Source organism: Leucoraja erinacea, chromosome 2, assembly GCF_028641065.1.
Source record: "Leucoraja erinacea ecotype New England chromosome 2, Leri_hhj_1, whole genome shotgun sequence".
In the NCBI taxonomy this organism is placed as follows: Eukaryota; Metazoa; Chordata; class Chondrichthyes; order Rajiformes; family Rajidae; genus Leucoraja; species Leucoraja erinaceus.
The window spans coordinates 15050059-15062249 of NC_073378.1; the positions used below are offsets into that span (position 1 = coordinate 15050059).

A 12191-nucleotide genomic window follows, 5' to 3' on the forward strand; every position below is an offset into this window, starting at 1 on the left:
CTTGAGATATGAAAGTGAATTTGGTGTCAAATTAAACTTATTGTTATGCTTTATCTGATGGGATAAATTGCAGACTTGATTTTTAAAATCTTTAAAATCTCAAAATTTTGTAACATTGCTAAGTAATCTGCAGTTCACTCCCTTGCAAAAACTAGATGACAACTTGCTGAAAGTTCACAGGAAACATCAATCATACTGTCATGGTTTATTATGGTGTGGATAATCATGTGAGATTATTTGTATTATTATTTTGACAGTTAAAACCTCTTGCACTAACCTTCCTCTCCGCCCTGATCCCAGAGTGCTCTCTGCCTAGCTAGCCCGAAACAAAGCGCGTGGTTTGTCAATTGGCGTCCGACTCAATGTCAAACGTGCTTTGATTGGACAATTACTAATCGGAAAATTGGAGGTTTTTCTCATATTTTAAAAATATGTGCAGGTTTTGTTCTTGACGAGTTTCAGGTATGATTATAAAATATTTTTACACAACGTTAAAAATACAGGTAGATATGTGATTTGGGTCACGAAATGAAACAAAAAAGCACCTCGGCACACAGAGGCTGGACTTAGGGCAGTAGTTTGCAGTGATAGAAGGGTCATGCATTATTATGATTTGGACGAGATCTATTAATGAGGAAAAAGAACCAGTGAATTTGAGTGGCAGCAGTTTAGTGTGGTGAGTAGACAAGGTGGTAAGTTAAGGAAGCGGGAGGTTGGATTAATTGACAGAATTAAATTGAAGACAACATGGCATGAGAAACTTGAGAGAGATCCTTGATGGATGTTACTGTTTTGTTCTTCAAGAAGCTGAGCTTATGGTCATTTGAAGAAGTGAATTACAGGTCCAATACTTTTCTTTTCCCGCCAACTGCTCCATCCCTTTTCTTTTCCCGGCAACAACGTCCATCCCTTTAATCCGGACAAAATTCCTCCTCCCCGGAAGTACCTCCAAAAATGTGACTAGGCCAGGTGAGGCAACCAATCTCAACCTCTCGAGGACTTCCACGCCGATTGGCAGGTCGAATTTGTCACCTGTGGCCAGGGCTCTGGAACTCCGACCCGGCCAGAGCCGGCAGATCTGTTCCCATAGCCAATTTCCATGGCTGCCTTTGCAGGTCAGTATCATGGTCCCGCAAGGCCATGACCTCTGTTGGTCTGACAAAACAGATAATCCAGAAAGGCTCAGGAACCAAGAGTGCCAGAAAATTAGTGCCGGACCTGTATCTGTGATGCTTGAGGTCACAAACACCATGTTTGGATTTGGTTCATTTGGCATAGTGCCAAACAAGTAATTAGTTTTAGATTCAAATACATTTTTTTAAATTTATTTAAATTCCTGGAAAAGGAAAGATTTTTTGTAATCTAATCCTCGCATCCTTAGAATAGTTCTGAGTCACTGTTAGGCAAGAAAACTTGCATGACAAATGAATGCAGATACTAAAATTTGTAGCAAAAAAAACTGCTGGAGGAATTCAGTGGGGGGGAAATGGACAGTCAACGCTCTGGGTTGAGATCCTATGTCTAGTGTGAAAGAGTGGAGGAGAGATAGCCAGTACAAAGAAGTGATGGAGTCGGGCAAGAGCTGGCAATTGATAGATTGATCCAAGTCAGGAGGAGTGGACTGTTCGTTCGAGTCAGCTGGAGGAGAGGGGTGGATATCACACAGAGGCTGGAAGTGATGGATTGAGACAACAAAGGGATGCAGATGATTAAATTGGATGGGAAAGGAAGGTGGAGATGCCAGATAGAAGGAAGGGGGCACAATGGGAGGAGTGTGTAAGTGATAGGCAGAAGGAGTGGGTGAGAAGAAGAGAGGGGTGGGGGTGTTGTGGGAATGAAGTGTATGTGTTTGTGTCTCAAGGCAGTTTCAGGCCTCACCTGCAAAGTGAAGGTGGCGGAGGACAGGCAGGCCGCTGTGTGAATGGGGTGGCAGATTGAAATGGCTGGCAACTGAGAGCTCCAGATGACCATGTGAATTTCTGGTTCATCTGCAAAAGTTGTTTGGGTCCCTGGATGGTGGTGAGGAAGGAGATGCAGGAACAGGTTTTGACTTCCTACAGTTGCTGGGAAAAGTGCTTGAAAGGGAGGGATGGGCAAACCATGAAATCGTTGAGAGGTCCCAACGCAAAGCAGAAAGGGGTAGGATCACATTGTAGCTGGCAGACATTTCGAAGAAAGATGTGCAGAATGTGAATGCTGTTGCGGTGAAAGTTGGGAACTGACTTTGTCTTCTGTCTAATGGGCGGCAGGATGAGAGAAAAAGTGTTGTGAGGAGGAGATGCCCACGTGAGCACCATTAATCAGTGGTGGCGGAAAGCCCCATTTCCTGAAGAAGGAGGACATCTCCGAGAAGACATCTTCTCGAGGACAGATGAGGCGGAGAAACTGAGAGAAAGGGATGGAGGCCTTAGAAGATAGACACAAAATGCTGGAGGGACTCAGCGAGACAGCAGCATCTCTGCAGAGAAGGAATGGGTGACTTTTCGGGTCGAGACCCTTCTTCAGACTGATGTCAGGGGAGGGGGCGGTGCAGAGATAGAATATAGTCGGAGACAGTAAGACTGGTGGGAGAACTGGGAAGGGGGAGGGAATGGAGAGAGAGGGAAAGCAAGGGCTACTTGAAGTTAGAGAAGTCAATGTTCGTACCACTGGGGTGGAAGATAACCAAGCGAAATGTAAGGTGCTGTTCCTACAATTTGCGCTGGGCCTTACTCTGACAGGACAGAAAGGTTAGATTGGGAATGGGAGGGGGAGTTAAAGTGCTGAGCAACCGGGAGATCAGGTAGTTTTAGGTGGACTGAACGGAGGTGTTCAGTGAAACGATCGCCGAGCCTGCGCTTGGTCTCGCCGATATGCAGGTTGATACCTGTGACAGCGGATACAGTAGATGAGGTTGGAGGAGGTGCAAGTGAACTTCAGCCTCACCTGAAAAGACTGTCGGGGTCTTTGGATGGAGTCGAGGAGGGAGGTAAAGGGGCAGGTGATGCATCTCCTGTGGTTGCAGGGGAAAGTACCTGGGGAGGGGTTGGTTTGGGTGGGAAGGGATGAGTTGACCAGGGAGTTGCGGATGGAACGGTCTCTACAGATAGCAAAAAGGGATGGAGATGGGAAGATGTGGCTAGTAGTGGGATCCCGTTGGTGGTTGCGAAATGTCAGAGCATTATATGCTGTATGCAACGGGTGATGGGGTGGAAGGTGAGGACAAGGGGTCTCTATCCTTGTTATGAATGGGGGAGGGGGAGCAAGAATGGAGCTACGGGATATCAAGGAGATCCTAGTGAGAGCCTCATCTATAATGGAAGAGGGGAACCCCCGTTCCCTAAAGAACGAGGACATCTCCGATGCCCTGGTATTGGAAACCTCATCCTGGGCGCAGATGCGGCATAGATGGAGGAATTAGGAGTAGAGGAATTGGTAGTCTTTACAAGAAGCAGGGTGGGAAGAAGTGTAGTCTAGATTGCTATGGGAGTCAGTGGTAATAGATGTCAGTCAATAGTCTGTCTCCTGTGATGGAGACAGTGAGATCTAGAAACGGTTGGGAGATGTCGGAGATGGTCCAAGTGAATTTGAGTGCAGGATGGAAATGAGTCATGAAGTTGATGAAGTCAGTGAGTGGGTGCAGGAGGTAGCAGCCGTCAATGTGGCGGCGGTGGAGTTCGGGGATAGAGCCAGTGTACACCTGTTAAAGTGATTGTTCGACTTACCCAACAAAGAGGCAGGCATAGCTGGGGCCCATGCAACTGCCCATAGCTACGCCTTAGATTTGGAGGACGTGGGAGGAGTCGAAGGAAAAGTTGTTACGGGTAAGGACCAGCTCTGCGAGGCAGAGGAGAGTATTAGTAGACTGAAATTGGCTGGTTTTGTGGTTGAAGAAACGCAGGACTTTAATACCTTCCTTGTGGGGGATATAGGTGCAGAGTGACTGGGCATCCATAGCAAAGATGAGGTAGTGGGGGCCTGGAAAACAGATGTCATTGAAGAAAATAAAGGCGTGTGAGGCGTCTTCGACATAGGTAGGAGGCAGGGTGGGAAGAGGTGTAGTCAAGGTTGCTGTGGGAGTCAATAGGTTTACAGTAAATGTCAGTGAAGAAAGATTTGGGGAGTGGTGCCAGAATAGGTTTGGAACAAAGGTTGCTCCACATGGCTCACGAAGTGGAACATGTCACTCAGATCCATGTGAAGGCATGGTAGCCAATTTTTCCAAATCATTTTGTGTAGATTCAGTGAACAATCAGAAAATCTGCTATTCATTGATCGCAAAATGTAAGCCAGAACAATGAGAAAATACTTGGCTCTGTTTTGAATAGTACCAGAGAATCTTTTACATTCACCAGAACACAGTTGAGGCCACTTCACCAGCTTCTCACAGCATATCATGACTACCGAGGTGAGGGCCACCGGACGGTAGTCATTCAGAAAGGCTGGGGAGGCATATTTTGGTACCGGTACAATGATGGATTTTTTGAAGCAGGCAGGGACCACGGACTTGGCCAGGGTGAGGTTGAATATTGTAGTGAGCACCGGAGCTAGCTGCGTAGCACAGGACTTAAGTACTCGCCCCGAGATGCTATCGGGGCCTGCAGCTTTCCTCGTGTTCACCCGTGTCAGAGCCCTCCTCACATCGTGCTCAGACAACGTGAATATGTGCACATTCCTCCCTTCAGCTTCGATAGCCAGCACGCTGGCGGTGTTGTCGTTAATCGGCAGACCTGGGGTGATGTTGCCCGTCTCGAAACGAGCGTAGAAGGAGTTCAGGTCATCAGCTAGGGAGGTGCCGGCACTTCCGGTTGAGCGGGGGGTGCTCCGATAGTTGGTTACAGTTCGTAGCCCCTGCCACAGGCGTCTGGTGTCCTGCTGCTCCATCTGTGACTCCATCTTGTCTCTGTACCTCCTTTTTGCGTCCTTCACCGCCCTTCGCAGTCGGTAGGACTCTACCTTGTAGACGTCCATATTTCCGGATGCCAGGCCCGAGTTGTAGGCAGCGGTGCGAGCATTCAAGGCAACACGAACGGACCTGTCTACCAAGGGTTTTTGATTCAGAAATGTGCTTACCCTTACCGTGGGGACGATGTTGTCGGCTATTGGTGCGATGCAGTCCGTGACTGCTTCCACGAACTCACTGACGTTACTGGAACTTGCTTGGAACATATTCCAGTCGACATCACTCAGTGCATCTTGCAGCATGGCCTCTGACTGGTCGGACCACCGCTTTACGTCCCTCGTCTCTACCGCTTCCCAAACTATCCTCTGTTTGTACTCCGGCAGCAGGAAAATGGCAGCGTGGTCAGATTTTCCTAAGGGAGGGAGTGAAACAGCCTTGTAGCCCTTCCGGAACGGCGTATAGCAGTGGTCCAATGTTCTCACCCCCCTGGTGGTACACGTGATGTGTTGGTCGATGTTCGACATGACCTTCTCGAGATTTAATTAAAATCTCCAGCCACCACCATTGCCGCATCCGGGTACTTGTTTTGATGTCGACATAGCACATCATGTCGGGCCGATAATGCTATGTCGGTGTCCGCATGCGGTGGAATGTAGACGGCTGTGACGATCACTGAGCTGAACTCCCGGGGAAGGTAGAATGGGCGGCACGAGATCGTCAGATGCTCCAGGTCCGGCGAGCAGGAACGGGAAAGCATCTTGATATTTCCAGGGTTACACAAAAAAGCTGGAGAAACTCAGCGGGTGCAGCAGCATCTATGGAGCGAAGGAAATAGGCAACGTTTCGGGCCGAAACCCTTCTTCAGAAGAAGTCTGAAGAAGGGTTTCGGCCCGAAACGTTGCCTATTTCCTTCGCTCCATAGATGCTGCTGCACCCGCTGAGTTTCTTCAGCTTTTTTGTGTACCTTCGATTCTCCAGCATCTGCAGTTCCTTCTTAAACACTTGATATTTCCAGGGTTGCACCAGTTGTTATTGGTCATGAAGCAGACTCCTCCACCCTTGGATTTCCCAGATGCTTTCTGTTCTCACGCACTTCACTCATACACTAATGTCACCCCCCCCCCCACACACACACTAACCACCCCCCTTGATATATTAATATTATTCATTGGCTCCTTTTACCCCTTCCCCGCCCTATCCACTGACGCATAGCCCCCACCTCGCAGGCGTGTCTAGAGAGGGAGGGGGGTTAAAGAGAGAGGGCAGGGAGAGAGAGGGCAGTGACAGTGAGAGAGGGGCAGAGAAAGTGGGGCAGAGAAAGAGAGAGAGGGGGAGGAGAGGGAGGAATGGGGAGAGAGGGAGGAAGGGGAAGGGAGATGGAGAGGGGGAGAGAGGGGAGGGGACGGGGTGGAGGGAGAGGGGTGTGGGGGGAGAGAGAGATGAGGGAAGGGGAGAGAGGAGGGGGAGGGTGGAGAGGAGGGGGAAGAGGAGGGGGGATGGAGAGAGAGGGCAGACTTGAACTCGTCGAGCGGGCGGCATGGACAGTGAGCGGGCGTGGCTGAATGCGAGCGGGCCTCGGTAGCACTCGGGACCTCGGGGGACCTCTGAAGCCCTTGGAAGCCCAACCAAATTACTGTGTGTTCAGCGGCTTCACTCCAGAGCCGGTGGGGGTGGGGGAGGGTGGCTGGGCTGTGGGCGGGCCGGGGCGGACGGCTGGCCAAGTGCGAGTCGACTGCGAGTGTGCGGTAACTAAATGACTGCGAGTCGGGGGTGGGGGGGGGAGGGGGTTGGCGTAACTCGCAGCAATGTGTAGCGGGCCGCGAGGAACAGCCATTTTGACGTCATCAGATCATTAACTTTCAAAAAGACTTCAGACTTGTGAACAATTTTAATAAATAAGAAATAATGAATCATATTTTCAGATAAAGCGATTTTTGACATTGTGGCCTAAATCTCTATCGGAATATGTAAAAATTTGTGTACAAATACACAAGAAATACATCCACATCCAAGATCAGTTTTATAATTATAGAGATTTACAAGCAAGAATTCTCGATAATTCTGCCATCGCTCTAAAACGCTATAGTTTACTCCTCCTCTACGTGTATTATGAAATATTTTAATGCTTACTTAATTCATGTCATTTAAATTGTAAAATTTGTTAAGTTTTTGGTTTTTAGGTTGTGTTTATGTGTGTGGGGGGGTGGGGGGTTGAAACGGGGCTTGCTGTCTCTCCCTGCGGGGGAATGCGACTTTTTTGTCGTATCCCCGTTCTCTGCCTCCATCTGCGCTGAGGCCTAATGGCGGAGCTGGCGACCTCGAGACTCCGGAGGCAGAGCCAGTCAGGACTTGCCCTGGGCTCGCTCCCGTGAGGGCGGTCCGGCTCGGGGCTGGAACGGCGCTCCCGTGAGGGGCTGTGACGCTCCCGTGAGGGTGGCCTGGCGCGGGGCTGAGACTCTCCCGTAAGGGGCTGTGGCGCTTCCGTCGGAGCGGCCCAGCTCGAGGGTGGAATGGCGCTCCCGTCGGAGTGGCCCAGCTCGAGGGAGGAACGGCACTCACGTGAGGGCGATCCGGCTTGGGGCTGGAACGGTGCTCCGGTGGCTGGGACGGCGTTCTGGCGGCGGTGATCTGAGTCCGGGGTTCAGCCGCGGGCCAGCGGCTGCATCCGCTGGACTGGAGGGCGGCAGCTTCGACCACCCCGGGCCGCGGTGTTTGAGCCGGCCCGTTTGCGGGTTTCGGTGAGCCCCGGGACTGTTTGTACCATCGCCTGGTGGGGTATCGCCTCAGCGCAGAGGGAGAAGAGGAGGGAAGAGACTGCAGCCCTAAGATTTTTGCCTCCACCACAGTGAGGAGGTGCTTGGAGGACTCACTGTGGTGGATGTTAATTTGTGTTTATTGTTGTTTATTATTGTATTATTGTATGTATGACTGCAGGCATGAAATTTCGTTCAGACCGTATGGTCTGAATGACAATAAAGGTAATTCTAATTCTAAAGTAAGTTTGTTTTACCTTTGCTATTCTGAAATATTTCAAAAATATTTTACATATTTTATAAAATATTTTACCAAAGCTGCATAATCCTGCAAAACCAAAATTGTTCACCCACTCAGTTCATTTGCTTCTGATTTTAAGATCTAACTGTTCATTTAATGATGGGTTTAAATAAATTGTTTCTGGAGATTAATTGGAGATTAGACCTAAGATTTCTGCTCACAGCACAACCTCGGGGCTTTTAAGGTTCAGAATGCTTTCCACCCAATTTAGCACAATAGACTGCAAATTGAATGTTGCAATCAAGCCATCAAATAAAAATCCTATCCAATTGAACCAAACCTTTCAGAGAACAGTCATTGAATAAAAGAAGATTGAAGTTAAACGTTAACAGTATTGTAATATTGAAAATAAAAGTTCATTGAAATTCCATCATTAAATTCATTTCATGGTATTATCTTCAGCCTCTTAATTTAGATTAGAAAATAGCACAGTTTAATGTAATTTTGGTGGAGCCACAAAAGACTGCAGATGCTGGAATCTTGGTCGTAGAAACAAACTGCTGGAGGAACAGAGCACGTCAGAGAGCATCTATGGAGGGACATCAATCTGAAGAAGGGTTGTGACCCAAAATGTCATCTGTCCACTTCCCTCCACAGATGCTGCCTGAACTGCGTTCATCCTGCAGTTTGTAATTTTATTATGATGTTTTCCAATTTGAATTCAGCCTCTTCCATCCTCAGTGACACTATTACATTGACATTTTTGACTGGTTCTTTTTGTTTTAATTATGCCCTTTTTCAAGATTTTGGTGTTTCATTCCCTATTTGTATGAGTTGCATGAATGAAATTTGTTATGCTTGTGAACAGTGGTGAAACTTTGTGAGCCTTAACGACTACCATCCAGTGGCCTTGACATCCACCATTATTTAATGTTTTGAGCCTGGTTATGGAATGCATTAAATCCAGTCCACCAAACAGCCTTGACCCACTGCAGTTCTCCTACTGCCACAATGGGTCCATGGATTACGCCATCTCCTTGGCCCTACACACATCCCTGGAACACCCGGGTAAAAGAGACACTTACGTCAGATTCATAGACTACAGCTCTGCCTTTAATGCCATTATCCCATTCAAGCTCTTCACCAAACTCGCGGGACAGAGTCAGCACCTGGACCCTCGACTTCCTGACCAACAGATCACAATCAGTGATGATGGGGGACAAATCATCCTTTACGGTAATCCTCTACCCGGTGCTCCACAAGGATGCCTTCTCAGCCTTCTTCTTTATTCCTTGTACATCCATCACTATGTGGTCATGTACAAATCTTATTGAATTTTCCAATTCGCAGACGACACCACCATTGTGGGCCGGTTATCAAATAATGATGAGACAGAGTACAGGAAGGAGATTGGAACCTCGTGACCTGGTGTCCAGACAACAAACCTTCCCTCAATGTCAGCAAGACAAAGGAGATAGTGAGGAAGCGAAGTGGTTCAAATAGTTTGGTTTGGATTGACGGCGACTAAATAGAGATGGTGGACAGCTACAAATTCCTAGGACTAAACATCACCAACAAATTCTCCTGGACCACCCATATTGAAGCAATCGCCAAGAAAGCAGACTACCGACTCTAGAAGACTTAGGAAGTTCGGCATGGTCCCAACAGATCTCACCAACTTCTCCAGATTTGTCACAGAAAGCATTTTATGGGAATGCATCACAGCATGGTTTGGGAACAGCTCCATCTAAGACTGCAAGAAATTGCAGGGCATTGTAGACTCAGGCATCACACAAACCAACCTCCCATTGACTTCATTTACACCTCACACTGCCTTACACCTCACACAGCATAATCAAGGATGAGTCACACCTTGGCCACTCCCTTTTCTCTCTTCGCCTATTGGGCAAATGGTAAAGAAGTGTGAAAATGCTCACCTCCAGATTCAGGAACAGTTTCTTCCCAGATGTTATCAGGCAACTGAACTATCCTACCAACAATTAGAGACCAGACCTGAACTACTATCTACCTCATTGGAGACCCTCTGACTATCTTTGATTGGAGTTTACTGGCTTTATCTTGCACTAAATGGGATTCACGTTATTCCCTTTAACATGTATCTGCACACTGTGGATGGCTCGATTGTAATCATGTATTGCTTTTCCACTGACTGGTTAGCATGCAACAAAAGCTTTGCACTCTGACTCAGTGCACGTGTCAATAAACTAACTCAAACTAAACTAAACAATAGAAAGGATAGATTGCGGTTTTATATAAATCACTCTTAAGTTTTATTTGCTTCAATACAACATGATATATTTGGAACAATCTGGTTAACCAAAATTGGCAGTAATCTCAGAGACTCGCAGACTCTCAAAGCAATTTGTAATCAATGCAAGTTCTTCTGATGAGCACTCTTTGTAGTAATGTTGGGAATGCAATCAGTTTGCATGTGGAAAGATCCCTAAAACAATAACAACATGACAAAGTCTAACAAACAATGAAAGAACTTGACGTTCTGTCATGGGATTTTATTTTTACTTCCATATTGGGCAGACTGACCCTCTGTAATATATCGATCCCAACTTGAACCTCTAGGTGTGAGTCCAGAATAAATACTGTTATGTGTACATCATAAATGTTCCATAAGCACTTGGCTAATAAGACCGAAAAATGCTTTAAAAATCTCACTTAAAATAAGATTTGAAATAAAGAAATAGTGACTTTACTTGTCTAAAACAGTAATTATGGTTATTAAAAGTTATGGGTTAGTTTTAGGCATTTGCTTCATGAATTATTCCCCCACCCCCCCCCCCCCCCCCCCCCCCCCCCCCCCCCCCCCCCCCCCCCCCCCCCCCCCTACAACCTCATGCCCATTCAAATTGTGGACAATGAAACATGCAAGAATTTGTGAATTTGCACATAATTCTACTTGCAAAGGTCAAATGGGTGATAATTTATTTTTCTGGTTTTCTGGACTTTTGGTTGTGAAAGCAATAGAAATAAACCAGTCAGAGCTTAGAAACAGTTTTCCATAGTGTAATGATGATTTGTTATGCTCTGATCCATCAGAATTAAATAAAGGCAGCAAACCAATCTTTCATTCTTGTACTAAACAAAAATCATTGTTTTGTGCTTTTTGATATTAAGTTTACACTTCTGATGTTCAAAATGTCACTCGACTTTGTTTTCACTATCGTTTGGTCAATGTGATACTATTGAGTTATACTATTGAGTTGTACTGTTAAACATAAGAGAATTGGTAAGTCTGTGGTATTTTGTACAGGAGTCAGTATTACTCAAAACATGGTATACTTCCCAGGAACATTTTTGAAATATTTAATGAAATGTGATGCTGTCTTTATGACTTTAAAATATGTAAGTTAAAACATTCAAGACGTGTAGAATCTCTCCCGAATTATCATTTTTTCTTATTTATACACTATGTACAAAACACTTTGAAGGTAGGAATGGGCTTCAGCCATGTTAGTAGGAAGTGGTATACAATTACTTTAAAGTCAGCAATAGTTTCCTTTCTAAGTATAGTAGTGATCTGACTTGTCAAAGTTTGTAGCTACCCTGACATTTATGAGAAATAGAGGAAAAATCTTTTCAATCTTCTGCGTGAAATGCCATTGCTCTGTCTCATATCTTGGCTTTGAAAAATGACTGTGGCAGGAAATAAAATGTCAGTATGCCATATTTCTGAACAGCATCCAGTGATGGCGACTTCAAAATTAGCCCACTGAACACAGCTTGGTTTATATTAGACATAAGAGTAATGCTGGATTCAATAAGGTAATATGTCATCTGTAATTTATTCTAATTTAGGTCTGGATACAACATCTTGCAGAAATTTTCAAGCACTTTAATTACATTTGTGTGGACAAGGGTGATTGCCAAATGTTCCAATGAAATAGAAGTAAAACCTTAAATTTCTTGTTTTGATTGCAAGCAACTTGTTCAGTATTAGCAAAGGTTTAATATTCTTAAACTCTTTATGAGGTAAACCTCATTTTAACAACTCTTTCTTCTATTTCACCCTGAATTTGAGCAGCTAATGTAATATTGACAATAGTAAAGACATTCGTTTTTGTGTTTTGTGATCCGCAGATACAACAAGGCCAAAGAGAAGCCAGGAAACTGACGGAGTGGAATATCATTTTATTTCCAAGCACTTGTTTGAGACAGATGTACAAAATAATAAGTAAGTTGAAAAATGGCACACGCTGCTTCATGCCAGCACATCTGGATATTTTCAGATGCAGTGATGAAAAGTATCGGAATATCTGAACAATAGGTTTCTTGGGAAAAC

General features: G+C 45.9%; 1 protein-coding gene across 5 annotated transcripts in view; it reads left to right on the forward strand.

The window, feature by feature from the left end:
* The window catches only part of mpp7a (MAGUK p55 scaffold protein 7a), a 408735-nt gene that overhangs the window by 375035 nt on the left and 21509 nt on the right, over positions 1-12191 (forward strand). For all 5 annotated transcript variants that reach the window (XM_055651874.1, XM_055651881.1, XM_055651863.1 and 2 more), the window contains one exon: positions 11990-12083. In XM_055651874.1, coding sequence (XP_055507849.1) covers positions 11990-12083 — 94 coding nt within the window. The remainder of the gene's footprint in view (positions 1-11989; positions 12084-12191) is intronic.